This window comes from Chiloscyllium plagiosum, unplaced genomic scaffold, assembly GCF_037043375.1.
Source record: "Chiloscyllium plagiosum isolate Xiang-an unplaced genomic scaffold, Cpla_swu_hap1 HiC_scaffold_14, whole genome shotgun sequence".
Classification (NCBI taxonomy): domain Eukaryota; kingdom Metazoa; phylum Chordata; class Chondrichthyes; order Orectolobiformes; family Hemiscylliidae; genus Chiloscyllium; species Chiloscyllium plagiosum.
The window spans coordinates 50,218,342-50,237,416 of record NW_028270152.1 but is presented as its reverse complement, the minus strand read 5'-3'; the positions used below and the strand labels follow the sequence as shown (position 1 = coordinate 50,237,416).

Genomic DNA, 19,075 nt, shown 5'->3' with positions numbered 1-19,075 from the left:
TGTAAACATGACCCATTTACCTTGGTTCGAACCATAAGCCTACTAAATGGAGCTCAAAAGCCCAGTAATAAAAATAAATTGTCCTTGAAAGCCAGACAAGAATGAAAATGATATTTACTAGTAACTCTGTTCAAGGTTTGATCTAAAAGTGAAATAATCAAATCTAAGTTGTTTCATTTGTTTTATGCTGTTTGTATGCATAATTTTCCATCACTCATCTGAAAGTGGTTTCTTTCAATTCTTTTCTAGCCTCTGTAGTAATGCAGAAGTGGTGGTGCCATATGAATCCTTGCCTAGAGGGTGAGGAATGCAAAGTTCTTCCAGATCTTTCAGGATGGTCCTGCAGCAGTGGCAACAAGGTCAAAACCACAAAGGCAAGTAAATTGAATTAGCAGCCAGTCTGACTGTACACTGATCTTAAGTAAGAAGTTATCAAACAATTCTCCTGAAGGTTATTTTTATTACAAAATAATAAAAAGCTGTCACTTTCTATCTGCTAGAAATTGCAACATTAAGCGTCAGAATGTTCATTGCTATATTTGTTAACTATGAATAATTTACACAGACCTGCTTATGATATTGCTGAGGAAAACTGTATGATCTATGCAAGCATTAGTTTCAATAAAATAGTTGCACTAATCAAAATAAATTTATAATTTGGAAAGTTTATGCAACTATGTGAATAGCAACAGCCAATATTTAATTGAAATTTTGCACCAAGTGTACAATAATTTTTATGGCAAAGTAAAATATATTATAATTGCTTAAATGGTCGATGTTGGAAATTAATCTATCCCTAAAGTGAAGTGAATCTCCTTTATGTCAAGTAGGAATTGTTTACAAAATGTAGAAGAGTATATTCGCGTCATAATCCTGTCAAGAGCTTGACTGTTACCGTTGGAATTCAGCTCGGTTTTATTCTTTTTAAAATAGTTATTGTGGGCTTTATTGATTCTGTTCATCTTTATTTATTATCATTTATTACACATATTTAACAATACAATTAGTGCTCATTTGAATACTATATAAATCATTGTATGTCTATTTTAGAATTGTTATGGGACATAGAAGCTACTTGGCAATATGAAAGTGACGAGTGTTTTCAGCATTATAACTATTAATGAAAATTTTGTACCTTTATTCCTCAATTGAGGATATGCAGTGAAATCAATCCATCTTGGACACAATTTGCATGCCATTAAAATTAATTTTGTTTTTGATGCTAATGTTATTTGAAAATATGTGTTGACCACATACAAGGTCATTTTTGTGATTACATCTTGAAAGCTAATACTCAATATTGGAAAATAAATGGAGTTTTTTAAATGTACATCTGTGGTGAGTGGTGGCTGATGATCTTTGTGGTACATGATAATGTCTCACCATAACAGCTTGTACCATGCCCCCTTGCTTTTGACATAGTCCAAGAAAAAATGAAGTAATCTGCTTGTTTTGTGTAGTCCTTTTGATGAAGGAGCAAAAGGATGCAAAATTGACAACATCAGAAGTTACCTATCAATGGTTGGATTGTGCTCTGATGTCGGTTCTTCAGTTTTTAATACACGTTCAGGCTAGATTTATTAGTTACGACAATTGTTTATTATTAAACCATGATGATACGATTATAGAGCAACATGTGCCAAGCTGCAGGGTCTAACATCTTATTAGAACACTAACACATGATCACTGAGGTTGCAGTGATACCACAACTTACCTCAAAGGACTTTATTGAACTCTCTGGTTACAGCCATCAAAAGGTGGAACCATCAGTGTCCTGCATTTACAGTTCATATTGCTTCTGTTTGTAGCATTGCTGGCATCTTACCAAGACTGACGCTTTGCAAATATATTCAGCTAGAAGTGTTGAATGGATGATCAATTTTGGCTTCATCCTGAGCATCACAGATGCTGGTTCACAGCCAATTCAATTCACTCTGCATGATATTAAATGGTTGAAGGCACTGGATACAGCTCAGGTTATGGGCGCTGATAACATCCTGATTGTAGTTCTGAGGAGTCCAGAAGCAGCTGTTCACTTAGTGAAACTATTCCAATACAACTACAATACTGGTATCTAATGAAAAATTGGCCACTTATATCCTACAGGTTGTTCTGGTATAATGAAGCAGTTGTGTTCCTCTGCAACCCTTTGTTATAGAAAATCACACGATGGAAAACGCGCTAGAAAATCGCATTATAGAAGATCACTAAACCCTTTCAGAAGGAAGTTATGCAAATATTGTCCACAATTTGTCAATCCTGTTATAGCTAATTCACACTGACAAAATGCGCATTACAGCAGAACGACTGATATTCTTAAAAAGTAGCACAAATCCAATCAGACTCATCAGTCTCTTCTCAAGCATAACAAAGTGGTGGACGTTGTTGTTGACAGTGCTAAGAAGTGACACTTATCAATAAGCTGTTTGATGATTAGTTTGGGTTTTCATTGGGCTAACTTTGCTCAGTCCTTTCTATAGCTTTGGCCCAAGCAGTGACTAAAGAGCTGAGTTCCAGCAGTGAGCTGGAACTTCTCAACCTTCCTAGCCAATTAAACACCATCCTTTTGCCAAACTTGACATGGAGGCGATACAAGATTCCACCCTTTCATTGCAAATAGTGTTGAGAATATTATTTGTATGTTTATGTGGTCACAAAGCAAATCCATCACTTGGACTTGATCAGAACAGGATGGAGTTATTTGCTGCTGCCCACTTCTGACGACAACGGTTTTTGAAGTGGAAGCTTTTGTCAGCATGTTGATTTATGTTTACAGAGCTTCCCAGTGGCGGCTATGCTGCTTCAAGGGAACACTGGCGGGAAGGTGAATTCAATTTCCGCAAGGTTCCTCTTTACATATTAGGTACCCCCTCCATGTCTATTACTGCAGTCACTCACTTTCCCAACACCTCCCTGGCCTTTCCTTCAAGATGACCAGAGATGGCTCCCCACCTCCACGTTTCACCTTCCCACGTCATAAAACTCCAAACTTTCCTGTTCTGATACTCTGAGACTTGGAATCTGGGAACTGGGCATGAAGGAAACATTTCATAATTCTTAACAAACTGATACAGTCTATTGAGAAAGAATGATTATGAGAAGGATGCACCATTTGTGGCTAACTAAGGATGTTAAGGATAATATCAAATTAAAAGTAAAAGCATACACCACTACGGAGAATAGTGCTGCAAATGAGAAGGTGATTGTTGAGAATAAAAGGCATGAATGAGAATGGGAATTTAAAAATATCATGTTATTCTTATAATCGTTTTGGAAGAGGTTTTTTATTATTTGTGTTTATTAGTTTTGTATGTGGGCATCACTGGCTAGGCCAGTATTTATTGCGTATACCTAACTATCCTGTGAAGAGTCATCCACATTATTGAGAGTCTGGAGTCACATGTAACCAGACCAGAGAAGGCCAATAGGTTTTTGATATAGTTTGCTATTTTCATATTTGAGTATTACTCTACACTTATCGTTATGAATATGATCAGATCTCACCAACTGTTGTATCAAGTCAGCATGACTCAAAGCCACATATCATGGAGGTTGGAGATATTTTCCAGTCACACCAGAAAGTTGGAAACTCTTTGTTTCCCCATCTCTGACTGTCAGGCAGATGAAATCTCCTATGAATATCTAGTGCCTCCTATGCTGCTGTTGTGAGGTGGCTCCTCTAATTTGCTCTACCCCTTGGTGTGCTAAACTATCTTCTGCAATAGCAAAGGAACCAATCCATGAGTGAGTGTAATAGTATATGGTCACCTGCTGGATGGCACTCATATGATGAAGAGAACAATTGGGCATGCATGAAATTATATCATATGACTGTGAGTTGTTGTGGTGGATGCACAAATGTGTATGTGAGAATTGAGAAGGGTTGGCACACCTACAAGATTAGCTATGTGACAAGTGGTATAATGGATTAATTGAGAAGCAAAATGAAGGGTTGTGGTGATGTGCACAGCATAATGTAGGTGGACAGGAAACAAATTGCTCACCTTTTCTGATCGGGTTAGCTCATTAAGTGGCTTCCAGTATTGTATCCAGAAGTGTAGTAGGACTTACAATCACAGCTTCTTTTTGTTTCTGCCACAGGTTGCTTTCTTCCTCTCAGTGCTTGGGGAATAGTATACAGACAGAAGAAATAGGAGGAGATGTAGGCCATTCTATCTCTTGAGCCTGCTTAAGACTAAAATTGGGCCCTTGAAGACAGAAACAGGGGAATATATTACGGGCAACAAAGAAATGGCAGAAGAATTGAATTGGTACTTCAGATCTGTGTTCACTGGGGAAGACACAAGCAATCTCCCTGAGATAATAGCGGCTGAAGGACCTGTAATTAAGGGAATTTATATTTGCCAGGAATTGGTGTTGGAGAGACTGTTAGATCTAAAGGTTGATAAGTCCCCAGGGCCTGATGGTCTACATCCCAGGGTACTGAAGGAGGTGGCTCGAGAAATCGTGGATGCGTTGGTGATTATTTTCCAGAATTCGATAGATTCAGGATCAGTTCCTGCAGATTGGGGGGTGGCTAATGTTGTACCACTTTTTAAGAAAGGTGGGAGAGAGAAAGCAGGAAATTATAGACCCGTTAGTCTGACCTCAGTGGTGGGAAAGATGCTGGAGTCTATTATAAAGAATGAAATTACGACACATCTGAATAGTAGTAACAGGATAGGTCAGAGTCAGCATGGATTTATGAAGGGGAAATCATGCTTGACTAATCTTCTGGAATTTTTTGAGGATGTAACTCTGAAGATGGATGAGGGAGATCCAGTAGATGTAGTGTACCTGGACTTTCAGAAAGCTTTGATAAAGTCCCACATAGGAGGTTAGTGAGCAAAATTAGGGCGCATGGTATTGGGGGCAAAGTACTAGATTGGATTGAAAGTTGGTTGGCTGACAGGAAACAAAGTAGTGATAAACGGCTCCATTTCAGAATGGCAGGCAGTGACCAGTGGGGTACCACAAGGATCAGTGCTGAGACCGCAGCTTTTTACAATATATATTAATGATATAGAAGATGGTATTAGTAATAACATTAGCAAATTTGCTGATGATACTAAGCTGGGTGGCAGGGTGAAATGTGAGGAGGATGTTAGGAGATTACAGGGTGACCTGGACAGGTTAGGTGAGTGGTCAGATGCATGGCAGATGCAGTTTAATGTGGATAAATGTATGGTTACTCACTTTAGTGGCAAGAACAGGAAGGCAGATTACTACCTGAATGGAATCAATTTAGGTAAAGGAGCAGTACAAAGCGATCTGGGTGTTCTTGTACACGAGTCAATGAAGGTAAGCATGCAGGTACAGCAGGTAGTGAAGAAGGCTAATAGCATGCTGGCCTTCATAACAAGAGGGATTGAGGATAGAAGCAAAGAGGTTCTTCTGCAGCTGTACAGGGCCCTGGTGAGACCACACCTGGAGTACTGTGTGCAGTTCTGGTCTCCAAATTTGAGGAAAGACACTCTGGCTATTGAGAAAGTGCAGCGTAGGTTCACGAGGTCAATTCCTGGAATGGCGGGACTACCTTACGCTGAAAGACTGGAGCGACTGGGCTTGTATACCCTTGAGTTTAGAAGACTGAGAGGGGATCTGATTGAGACATATAAGATTATTAAAGGATTGGACACTCTGGCAGCAGGAAACATGTTTCCGCTGATGGGTGAGTGCCGAACCAGAGGACACAGCTTAAAAATACGGGGTAGAACATTTAGGACAGAGATGAGGAGAAACTTCTTCACCCAGAGAGTGATGGCTGTGTGGAATGCTCTGCCCTAGAGGGCAGTGGAGGCCCAGTCTCTGGATTCATTTAAGAAAGAGTTGGAAAGAACTCTCAAGGATAGTGGAATCAAGGGTTATGGAGATAAGGCAGGAACAGGATACTGATTAAGGATGATCAGCCATGATCATATTGAATGGTGGTGCAGGCTCGAAGGACAGAATGGCCTACTCCTGCACCTATTGTCTATTGCTCTGATACCCACTAACAGTGTGGCTGACCTAAGTATGTTTCAAATGCCGCATTCCCATCAGTCCCCTGTCTAACAAGAATCCCTCTGCTTTAAAAATATTTAATGGCCCCTCTTGCGCTATTCCTGAGGCAGAAAGTTCCAAAGTTGCACAACCTTCTGAGAGAAAGAAATGTCCCTCATCTCTGACCTCAAAGGGTGACATCTAACTTTCAAACGGTATCCAATAGTTCTGAACTCACCCACAAGGGAAACATCCTGTCAACCCCCATATTGCCAAGACCACTCAGGATCTTATACACTTCAATCAAGTCACACATCTCTCTTCTAAACTCCAGTGGAAACAAGCCCATCCTGTCCAATGTATCCTCATAAGTCAATCCATTCATTCCAACCACGGGTCTAGTAAATCTCCTCTGAACTGCCTCCAATGCATTTTCAACCTTCCTTAAATAAGGAATCAAAACTGCACCTTCAAGATGTGCTCTCACCACTGCCCTGTATAACTGAAACGTTATGTTCACTTTATGTTCAGTTCCTCTCATGAAAAAATAGGATTTTGTCCTATTAGCCTTTTTGATTATGCGTGAACCTTTAGGACACACACTGGAATACAAATCACTTAATATTTTCCTTTTTAATTTCCTGTGGAAACTCTTGCCATCCATTATTACATTTCTGGCTAGTTTTCCCGTGTCACCTAATTTCGCGCTCCTGATTAACCTTTTAGCCATTTCATGCTGGTCTTTATATTCTGACCAATCACATGGCCTGCCACTCATAGGAGTAGAGTTAAAAAAATCATACAACACCAGATTATAGTCCGACAGGTTTATTTGGAAGCACTGGCTTTCAGAGTGCTGCTCCTTCATTGACCACCTGATGAAGATTCATAGCTCCGAAAGCTAGTGTTCCAAATAAACCTGTTGGACTATAACGTGGTATTGTGTAATTTTTAACTTTGTTATCCCCAGTCCAACATCAGCACCTCCAAATCATGACTCATAGGAATGTTCTTATTCTGAATATTTTGATAAAACCACTGTGGCGCTATTGATTTGTCCCTTGCTCTTTCATACCACTTCCTTTCAGCTAGCTCAGCTCTCATGTCCCAGTTGTTCCTTTATTTAGGTTTAAAATACAGTCTTAGATCCTATTTTCTTCCTTTCAGACTGAATAAAAAATTCAATCATGTTGAGGTCACTGCTACCTAGAGGTGCCTTTACTTTGAGGTCATCCATTAATGCTATCATGTTGCACAGTACCAGTAAAAATAACCTGTCCTCTGGTCAGTTCCAGAACTTGTTGCTGTAAGAAAATGTCTAAGTATTCTGGATAAGACTTTTTATTCATGCCATTCCTGCCAATCTGGTATTTGCAGGTCATAGGCATCTCTCTCCAGCACCTCAATAGAATATCAGAGGAAGAATCCAGGAACCAAGTGCGGCCTTAGAATGCCTCAACACCATTCTTTAACTTCCCCCCTTTCTTCTTGTCAATTCCAATTGCTGCAAAATGCATCTTTACTTTGCCTCTTTAAGATAATATCATGTGGGCCCTCATCATGCCTGCTGCTGCGAATTGAATCGCAAAGCAGATGTAAAATTAGAATGAGCTGACTGTTTTAAAATAAAACCACTGACAGACGCATTGAATACCTCCAGATTTCTCACACAATATCAGATTCCATTCATCTCCCAAGTAACTTTTTAGTCTTTAAATATTTTAAAAACTGTGTCGTAAAGTAAGAAAAAGCTGATTGAAACATTGATCCAAAATATCCAAAGCATGATGTTTGAAATTTAGTCCAATCATTTGTTGTATGATTGTGTCTATTAATCATCCCTGTGATTACCTGAAAGTACATTTAAACACCTGCAATACCAAAAATATGCTCAAAACATTCAAGAAACTATTGAATGCAACTGCAGTTTTTATGGATGAAGCTAGTCATCTGTAAAAACAGATAAAGCTAGTCTTATTCTCTACCTTTGCTAGTAATAAACATCAACTCTCCTGCTCCTCGGATGCTGCCTGATCGGCTTTGCTTTTCCAGCACCACACTCTTCGACACTAAATTCATTTCAATACTGAAGATGAACATTGTATGTGTATGCTCCAAGTAGTGTACTATGACAAGCTATGACTGTTTAAAAAAGCTAAGAGAGAAATTAAACTAATTGGATTGATAAATGTGAGGTACTCCTTCAGAAATAATTAAGGTATATCAAAAAACCCTTTTGTTCTCACAGAATAAGCAGAGGGGACAGTTTCCAATGCAGGGAGTGATTCAGCAGTGAGAAAGGTCAATAAGAAAAGACAATTCTGCAGTCTCAATTCGGAATGATTCACTTTTAAAGCAGTGAGGAAATAATCACACCATGCTGTTCAAGTAAGATACTCTCCTAAGGTGTGATTGAGGTATATTATTCAAAACTGAAGGGTAGTGAAAGGACTATCTGCCTTAAATGAAGAGTGCTTGATCATACCAGAGCCTATCTTCAGCTTAGTCTAATTAGAAATAAATTGCAAGTTATGAATAAGTTAGACCATGTTCTTAAGCTGTAGCCTTTTATATTCAAGTGTAGCATCAGTCAGCTGAAAACACAAGGGAATAAGTTTTTTCTTATCCTTTGCTCATGATTTTCTGCCAGGTAGCTCATGATTTTCTGTGTCTTGAGCCATAATGCTAATTTGAAAGACTCATAGGCTATGGAATTGCCCACAAGCTATGGTTAATCTGTTTCTGAAAATATTCAGTGCACAGAATGTTAATGCACAAATTGTCAATCACATTATCTACTATTGTTGAATGTGTACATTCTAATGATTATTGCATGTTGTTTTGCATGGAATCTTATAATAAGATGAATTGCCTTTAGCAATTCAACACGCGCACTGTTGAAAAACTCTGGAATGGGGATGAAAAGCACAAGAGATTGCAAGCATTGACCTTCATTCCCTCAAGAAATCTCATCAAGATGAATTCAGTACTCCAATCAGAACTATAGAAGCTTTCACTTTGCACAGTTTGACTTCTGTTCCAATAGTACCCTTAAAATGTATGAAAAGAAGTTCTGATATTTTTGCTGTTTTCAAGATTTCAGCTTTGATTCAGTGATAGCTACTTTGACTCTGAGTCAGAAGGTTGTCAGTTCAAGTCTCGCTGCATTAACTGGGCTGGCACATTAGTAGAGTACAGACGATATGCTGTCCTCCCAACGATGTTGACCTTTGGATGAGATGTTAAACTAAGACACAGAACACAATAGTCTTAGCCCATGGGAGACCTGGAAAATTAAATGCATTGTCAATGTCTCAGATACCCACTGCCTTCCCCTCCGCTCAAGCAAATTCTCGGCTAAAAGGACCAAGGGTGACCTTCTGACCCTATCTCCATTCAACCCTCAGTTGATCAATTCATGCTGTTAAAGGGACCTGTCTGGCTTGTAAATATCTCTGTACTTGGTTTGATAAATAATAGGTCGCTTGTCAATTTGATTAGGAGGCTTGATTTCCAAGAATTTTTGCTTGATTGAAGAAGCCACGGATATGTGCAAGGAGGGTGGTGACTGACAGCCAGCCCCTGTCCTTGTTTCTGATGCCATGACCTCCTGTCGACTACTGTCATGCCAAACAACATACACAGGAACCTCAATTATCCTCAATTGATGAGTCTGCTATTTAAACAAGCTAATCTTTGCATTCTGCAAATTACAGGTTAAACAGAGAAGAACTAAACCCTTACCAACACAAAATTATATGAAATCCCAGAATTAAGAAAGGTCCTGAACAGCTTCTATGATCACAAGAGCATTTGTCAGTTTCCGTGAACTCAGTGTCATGAAGGAATGACAGAAGCGCCACCTCATGCATGTGTTTACCTTCTTGGCCATTGTTTTCATGTAGTTTTAAAAAGGTGTGAAATATCTACAGGCCGATGTTCACAGAGAACTTATAAAAGAACAGAGTAGGTTGACATGCCAATCACTTGTGCTCCCTTATCTCAGAAAGACAGAAGCACCATCTCGTGCATGCATTTCATGAATGGCCTGGTAAAGTGACGGGAATACCCTGTAAAGCACTTACTTTTGCAAAGGGCTGTGTAACTAACCCTTACCTAAAAAAAATCCAGTTACTGATGCTTGAGGTCCTTGTGTTTCTTTGTTTTTGCCAGCCTTTTCACATGTTCTTCAGTACAGGTATTTTGAATACATTTACCTCTTTAATGTAACGTTTTTGCGGGACCTCGAGGCCTTCTTCGAATAATCCGAAATTTGGATAATTGATGTTTGGATAATCAAGGTTCCTATGTATACCTTTGTACTTGGCCCATCCTCCATTTTAGGAGTCCAGGATACAGTACCAGCAGCAGCCATATCCTCTTCCACAGCGCTACCAAGTGCTGTGGCCAGGATTTCCTATCCTCGAGTCCCCAGTTCAGAGGAAGGCCTGCGGTTTCTACTTAAGTGCCTGACTGATACAAGTTACAGCAGCCCTTGCTTCTAATGGTCAGTGTAGATGTCTTGGTGCTTTATCAGGCAACATGCCAGTCATCCAGCTAAGAAAGAAGATTCCACCCAATGTCTTGCTCTTACCTAAATTAAAAGATTATTTCTCAACCTTTGTTAAAAATTAAAAGTCACACAACGCCAGGTTATAGTCCAACAGGTTTATTTGGAAGCACTAGTTTTCTAAGGGCTGTTTCTTCATCAGATAGCTGTGGAGCAGGACCATAAGACAACATGATTAATAGCAAAAGGTTACAGTGTCATGTGGCTGAAATATATTAAACAAACTTACATTAAATCTTTCATCTTTTAGAATGGTTTTGCTAGTTTCAGTTTGTTAAATGTAAATCCTAGAACTCCTTTTAAGTCACATTCTCAAGATAACTTAAGGTTTTCTAACAAAATGTGTTATCTCAGCTCAGACAATGCATTAAAGGTGTGAGGTTAAAGTCTGTCTGTGTCCTAATCTTGAGTTAGACTGATTCAATTTCTATAGCAGGAGTTACAGAATCTGACATGGATTGACTGTAGGTTATGCATTTTTTGAGCAAAATAAAATATAATTCTGCAAATACAATTTCACCCCATAAATTTATATGTGTTCGCGTGCAGGAGAGTCAGAGTGACTGCATGTGAGAGAGTGTGTGTATGTGTACATTTAAGCTTGGTAATGTGTGTGTGTGTCTATCAGCCTCTGCTCGGCCACATTGTGTTGTTGCTTGTCCCGGAGTCTGCCTTTGTTAAAAATGTAAGGGAATTCATCCTGATTTCTTAAGAATTTCTCACTCTCCTTTAGATGTCTTTTCCACTGAAGATTCTAGCACCGGCACATCTTTTAAAAACCTGCACAGAAATTCATGAAGGTAGCAGTGGAGAGACTTGGTGTGAAAATCAGGCCACCTTTTACACAAGTGAGTGTCCTATGTTCTGTGATGCAAGTATCCAGGAGCACAGGCAACCAAATTGCCAGCTTTTGTCAAAGGATAAGTGTGAAAGGTCAGTGTGGTGTTTTGGTGCTAGGTGGATGAGTGTGGTCATCCAGGTGGGTAAAGTTAGCAGCATACCAGGTGTATGGGAATTCAAGTAAATGCCTAGAGTAGTGTTATGTGGGAGCAAAGTATTTGGGTCAGGCTAGTAGGGGGAAAGGGGGTGAGCGGAGTGCAGGGTCAGGCTGTGAGGTAAGGAGAAGTGGATTCAAGTTGGATCAAGAATGGTTGTCTGGCGAGGAAGTGGTTGTAAGAAGGTGCTGTAAAGGGGGGAGGATGTGTTGTGAGTCAGGCTGAAGAGTTACCCAGGAGTTAGAGTACGTTCTAAATCCCCAAACTTTTCCTGGATTGCAATTGAGCTGAAGTGAATCAGAACTTTCAAATTCTTCTACTTTAACAGGATTCTTTTGGAGGATTTTCAATGCAGGATTTTTTTTCACTTGTGGGACATGGGTGTCACTTGCTGGCGAGCTTTTATTGTCTGTCCTTAGTTGCCCTTGAGAAGGTGGTGGTGAGCTGCCTTCTTGAACCAAACTGCAGTCTATGTGTTGTAGGTAGCTGCCTATTGGGAAAATTCAATTTTCTAAGCAATATCCCTGGAGTCAGCTGTGTTGTGGATTCTGTAGTGCCTACCAATGTGAATCTCCTGTCTTTGCTGCAGAAACAACTCTCTGGCCATTGAAATATCTGTCCTAGCCCTTGTTGCTAGAAAATGATTGCCGAGTTACCTACATCTGAACTGTGAGCACACTTCACAATTAATTAATTAACTGACTGTGATGCAATTTTGGACATCCTGAGTTTGCAAAAGTGCAAAATTAGACAATATATAAAGTATGTTCTGGGTGGACTGCTACTTTGAATGAGAAAATTGCTTTTGGGAATGAGTTCTTAATAAAGATCTTTTGTTGCTAGTAGAATGTGAGGTGAAGAGACCTGACAAATTGCACTGTTGAATACTTTCCTTCATGGCCCAAGCAGTCATAACCATAGAATGAGCTTTGGTGAATGATATCACCAATATTGATAGAATTAGATGACTGTATTTGCTGAAGTTCAATCATATCAGTCATGGGGTATCTCTGCAGAAGTTTCTCAGGGTAGTATTCTAGAGTCAACCATCTTTAGCTTCTTCATCAATGACCTTTCCTTCATCATAAGGTCAGAAGTTGGGATGCTCACTGAAGATTGCATAATGTTCAGCACCATTTGTATCTCCTATGTTACTGAAGCAGCCATATCCAACTGCAGCAAGACCTAGACAATATTAATGCTTGGGCTTACATTGAACTTGCCCTCAAATTTTCTTTCTGGCTAAATTACATTTGTGCCAAAACAATGATCACCCCATGAAATTCAATGGCATTACCATAACTGAAATGTACATTACTAACATCCATTGATCAAAAACTAAACTGGAACTACCATATCACAACCAAGGGTACAAGTTGTTGTACAGAAACCAGGGATTCTGTGGGGAGCAGCTCTTACTCCCCAAAGATTGTCTAGCATCTACAAGGCACAAGCCAGGAGTGAGGTAGAATGAAAGAGTCAACTCCAACAATGCTCAAGAAGAAAGCTTGACTCATACTTAGTGCACCACCTTAAAGATTCATTCTCTGCAGCATTAATGCATACAGTTATGCATAACCTGTCTAATTTGTAGTGCAGTATCTCACCAGTGCCACTTGAACAGCACCTTCCAAAGCTGAGACCCCCATCACCAAGAAGGGCAAGCATAACAGTGGCACGAAAACACCACCTGCAAGTACTGCTCCAAGGCACACACCATCTTGACTGGGAATTATATTACTATTCCTCATTGTCACTCGGTCAAAATGTTGGAACTGCCCTCCCAGCAGCACTTTGTGCCTATCTACAGCACACAGATTCAAAGTTTTAAGAAAGAATTTCACTGTTACCTCCTTGTGAAGAATTAGGGATGGGCAGAAAATGTTGGCCAAGCCAATGACAACCACACCCCATGAATGAATAAGTAAAATCTCATGTATTTCCACAAAACTGGCATGTTGCCATGTTGTTCTCCTTAAATAGCAAAAAATAATTTAGGTATCTTATGGAAAACGGAAGGGTGTTGATCTGTAACAGTGATGATATAAGGAGTTACAGCATATGAGAAAAGACAAAGGCTGTAGTTTTGCACAATAGTGCATCACCATGTTGTTATTACTTTGGTCTGAACAGCATGATAGAAATGTGTATTCAGGAGCGAAACTTGAAAACTCTTCTCTGTTGTAACTCTGTGTTAAGGCATTTTATTTCAACTGAGAAATATAAACTCAAGTAGGAGCAAATTACTGCAGATGCTAGAATCTGTTCTGAGAACAAAAAATGCTGGAGATCACAGCGGGACAGGCAGCATCCATGGAGAGAGAGCAAGGTCGTGTTTTGAGTCTAGGTGAAGAGCCATCTAGACTTATTGTTACCTTGCTTTCTCTCCATGGTTGCTGCCTGATCTGCTGTGATCCCCAGCATTTTTTTGTTTTCACTATAAACTCAAGTACCTGAGTAGAATCCCAAATTCACGGGATGTTTGTTCATTTGACATTTGGACCATTTGATAATTGCCAAGGCCTGGCATTGGTCAGGTTAAGATCACAAAAGGTAAGTTAAGTGAATGATCCTATTCTTCAATCTCTGATCTTAAAGAAATTAGAGCAAAAATTGTAGGTTTGGACAAGAAATGTTCAATAGGATTACATAGGTAGTAAATGATACAATGTTTAAATAAAAAAAAAGTATTGGCTGCCTTCAAATAGTGACTGTAATCTTCTCTCCGTGAAGCAACAGGATATTCCCAGCTATTTCTTTAATTGGATTGAAAAATTTTAGGGGATAATACACAAATACATGTTTCAGAAGCAGCCATGGAAATCATTAGCATAAAGTCAACTTAGCATGAGATGAACTAGCCATAAGGTTTCTGAAAATGATTTGATTCTGAAATACATTTCCCATATTAATACGAAGGAAAACAGTAATATTACCATTAATCTTTGTGAATAAAACTATGGTATATCCTCAAATTTAAAGTAGTGATTGTTTACTGATCTTTGGCAATACCAATATTGAAACCCATTATTAACTATTACAATGGTTAGAGCAACACTTATAGAAGAAACTATTCCTTATACATTGCACCACACAAACTCACAAGACTTGATAAATAGTTGTAAAGAAGATGACAACACATCACTCAGCAGATAAAACACAACTGCACAATTGGCCTCTGGAGAGTAAAATGTTAACTATATCTTTACTCTAAGAATAGTGCTATGTGATAATGATATCATATCACAGGGATCCATATTGTCCCAAGGAGAACTCCTTTGTTACCATTTGTTGTTATGCCTAATAAAGCCTGCTATTTTTCACTCACCTAAGTGCCGACCTGATCTTACTATATATGGCACCAGTGTCCAGATTCATGGAATCAGAGTCAAGCAGCAAGAACTGCCTGAAGTGAAGCCTAGAAATACTACAGTGTTGCAAATAGAGGACAAAACTAGTAACCCAACTACCGTAAGTAGAGGGGAAACCTGAAGAGAAGCCAAGCAGCAACAGGAAGCAGTGGCTTAGATCAAGGATCAACTAGGCACCGGATCACAATGTGAGAAAGCATGTACAATGCTGATGGGTAAAATCCTCAGCAATAAACACAACAAGAACTAGAAAAATTGCCCACAGTGGGTAATGTTTTCCTGCAGATCAGTGGTCTTGTCAGAAGTTGGTAACCACATGAGAAATAATCCATAGCATATTAAAAAAGGAAGGGAAAGGTAAGAAACATTTTGGTTACCGTAGTCCATATCGCAGATATACTAATGATGAAAAAAGCCTAGTCTTTACTAGATGCCCTAGACCATATGCAGGACCCTAACCAAACTATGTACTGGGTAACTAATGCCCATGGCTTAGCAGATACCATACTGTTTCAGGCCTTAATGAAAAAGCCAGTCAAAGACCAAGTGAGTGTATGCATCTAACTGACATGGTAATACTGACACAAAATTGTTAAACATTATTTTCACTAGACAAGGTCTGTCAGAAGAGACTGCAATTGATAACAATGCCATTTTAGTCTTCACATCCTATTTCACTTTAAGGTACAACCCATTTAGATCAGGCAAAGTTTAATCCTAATAGACAGGAGTCAAGAGGAACCATTGATTCTTTTATAAAGATTTAAAAAATCTTGTAGATAATTGGCAATATGGATTCTTGAAAGATTACCTCATATGAGAACATATTGTGGTGAGGGTGCAGGATGAAACTGTGTCAGAATTTTTGCAGTCTAAAGAACACCTGACATTATCACAAGCGGTGCAGTTTGCCAAACAAGCTGAATCTCACAACCAGGCAGTTTCGTATAGCAGAGAAATTTTCTGGGGTCACCCCACCAAGTGTGCCTCAGTCTACTGGTTAATCAGAGGCTACCAAGTGCTGTGGAGACAGCAGCCAAAAGATGAAGAGAGCACTGCTCCTACCATTACATCTAATGCACATTTGGCAGCACCAACGTAAGCACAAACCTTGAACAGCTAACGATATTGTATGCTGCACATGCCATGCAAAATACCATTTTCAGATGGTTTGCCAAAGTACCAAAGAAGGTTTCAGCCTTTAGCACGCAAATTTCAAAACAGACCACTCTAGTCTTTAGCTGCCCAAAAAGTAGATGCTACTGATGGTCAAGAAACATTGTTATTATGGGAAGTGATACATTTATAAGACATTTCCAGGCTTGCAGAAAACATGGTTAATGGTGAGGAAACTAATTTTATATTAGATTCAATGACAAACATATCTATTCTTTCAGATTCAATGCAATAATATATGCATTAATTTCTCTAACATCAAGTGCAGGAACAAATCACAAAAACAGCATAAGGCCAGATGCAAGCTAGTCTTTGCTGCAATGGAGGAGTGATTATTGGTAATCTGTATATTATTCTGATCAGCAGTATTCTTTATTAAAGAGAGTTGCATGCGTTGCTTTGAACCTTCTGTATTCACCACTACAGCAATGATTGAAATTGACTCATTATACAGTAAGCTAGCCTTCACTAAGGAAAGACTATCCTTTAGATCAAAGGAAGATATTGCAGATCTTTCACTTCTCTTTGAAGAAAGACAAGAAGAAGCATGAACACAATGCACTAAGGATGCAGGCTACTGGATGTAAAATGTACTTATAGACCTCTGTTTGCTCTTCAGGAGAAAGTGGAAGAGCATGATAGGGCCATAGAAATAGATGACCTGGATCTTTCTGTATTCTTCAAATATGGTAGCAATAATGATGATGACATCTCTACTGTTGCTTTTGACGAGTTCTACAAGCAACTAATAGAAGTACTCAAAGTTCCTTTCAGCAAAGCAATGGAGGCCTAAATTATAAAACACAAGAGCCGCCTTGGAAAATTTTAAAGTCACACCATCAAAAGGAGCTCAAATAGATCAAGATAAATAAGAATTGGAGCAACCTAAAGACCACTGATTTATAAGCTCTGACATTAACAATCAAAAATACTAATAAAGCTTCAGAGACTGAAAAATAAAAGATTACAAAAGATTGACAAACTCTTGTGCAAAGTCAGCCAAGTTTTTCCACACAACTGACAGAACAAAAGAAATTGTTGATGTAGGAAAATACATCATTTTTAGTCCAATATGACTCATCTCTCGCTTCGAATGGTGCCAGACCTGCTGAGTTTCTTCAGAATTTTGTGTGTTTGTTTCATACATTTAGAGTCAGGTCTGCATGGCTTGCTATCTTGAGAAAGAAAAACAATTAATTGTCTTTTTAGCAAAACTAATACAGGCATTTACAAAACCATGCCTAATGCCGACTCAAGGGCACCCTCCCTCTCCAAGATTGGTTCCAATACAGCATTCATGAATGCTTGCAGTCTAGGGATCATCTCACAAACAATACGCATTTTCAATGTCCCCTAAACCTAACCTCTTCTACTCCTGTTGCAGTAGCTCTCTGATAATGAAGCACAAAACCTAAATCTGGAGAGCTTTAGGCCTCACTATTCAGTGATGTGAGAAACAAAGCTCACACACTTCAATAATTGCAGTCCGAGACAAAATCTGAATCAGCAGTGTCCTTTAATTTACACTTGCAAGACGGTGTGATGTCCAGTGCCTGTAAGGCAGGGGACATACACACCCCGAATTCAATTCATACACAATATTTATATAATTTGGTTTCTTTTGTTTTACAATGCTCCTCCCCTGTTTACATCTTCCACTTCCCTAAGACTGGCCCCATTACTCCTGTTTATCTCTTGCCTTATCCGGCCTTGTCTGTGACAAAATGCTTATTTCTGGCCTCACAAGGCTGTTTGACCTTATCCCGCTGTAGGTCATTGTTAGGCATATTCTTTCTTCATCATTATCTACCCCCTCCATCTGTGCCTTTCCCGAGGCTGTTCTGATCCCTATGACCCCTTTAATTGGGGTTTGTTCCTGTGTCTCTGTAAAAGTGGGAAACAGATGTTTATACCTACTGTTTGTACAGGCGTATGTAGCTTAACTTCATCCCCTCACAACATCTTATCTATTCGCCCGTAATATCTACCATTGTTTTGCTGTCACGTTTCATTCTGGCATACAATTTTAGCTAATACAAAGACAATTACGTATTTCCTCCACATAGTTTCCATTCTTGTTGACTCAGCTCTTGGCTAAAACAATTACACACTGGTGTGAGTTCATTCACCTTGTATCAGAAATTATAATTGCAGAATTGCAGAAGGAACATTAATTTACCTATATCCCACAGTGACATGAATGTTTTTCCTAAATTTCTAAAAAAAAAGTGTGTTCAATTTCTGGGTCCATAATGTTAATTTACAATTCAATTTACAGTGGTCAATTGAAATAAAATATCTAATTATAATTTATGACGTGAAACAACAATTTGAAGTACATAGTAGAGGATCTCTTAAATGAATTGTAAAGTTTTGAACAAGTGCTGTTACTCCATTTTTCCCTTTTGATGGCTGCCTTTCCAAGATTATTCTCAGGTAAACTGCTTGCATCATTAAAATCATTTTTCATTCTTTGCTCCCATTTCACTCCTTTAACATAACTGAGGAAATAAACTGCTCATATTTTGAGTTTCTGACTGTGACTTTTCTGTTGAGACCCAGGTATTCAAGGTCATGACCTCCCTTAGTATTTTCTGAAGAGGCCACCCACCTCTCACAAAAAGATCAGCCAGGCTTGAGGGTGTAATTAGCCAACTTCTGTTCCCAATTTTATGTTCACGTGTTCTCTCTCCAAATAAAAAAACAATAGTTTGCGTAAGACATGTGCTAGTACAGTTTGCGTCAAGTACTTCACCTTCATGTTGAAGGTTTTAGCCTGGTTTTATTGGTGGTTACAGATAGATGGATCCTGGCGTTTCCACACAGAAAACCATGTTAAGATATATAGGTTTTGACAATAATTTGTATTTGAATTGTGTGTTTGTCCTTTAACTGCACTGAACCTTTTGTGCTTGTTCCAAACTTAACAAGTGAGTCCCATTGGGATGAGTTTCTGCAGTGTGTACAGGCAATGTTGCCAT

The 19,075-nt window shown here is 39.0% G+C and overlaps 1 protein-coding gene across 3 annotated transcripts in view; it reads left to right on the top strand.

Annotated features, from left to right (window-relative positions):
* Positions 1 to 19,075, top strand: part of tafa4b (TAFA chemokine like family member 4b) — a 337,496-nt gene that overhangs the window by 211,339 nt on the left and 107,082 nt on the right. For all 3 annotated transcript variants that reach the window (XM_087994427.1, XM_043708310.2, XM_043708311.2), the window contains exon 5: positions 250 to 374. In XM_087994427.1, coding sequence (XP_087850553.1) covers positions 250 to 374 — 125 coding nt within the window. The remainder of the gene's footprint in view (positions 1 to 249; positions 375 to 19,075) is intronic.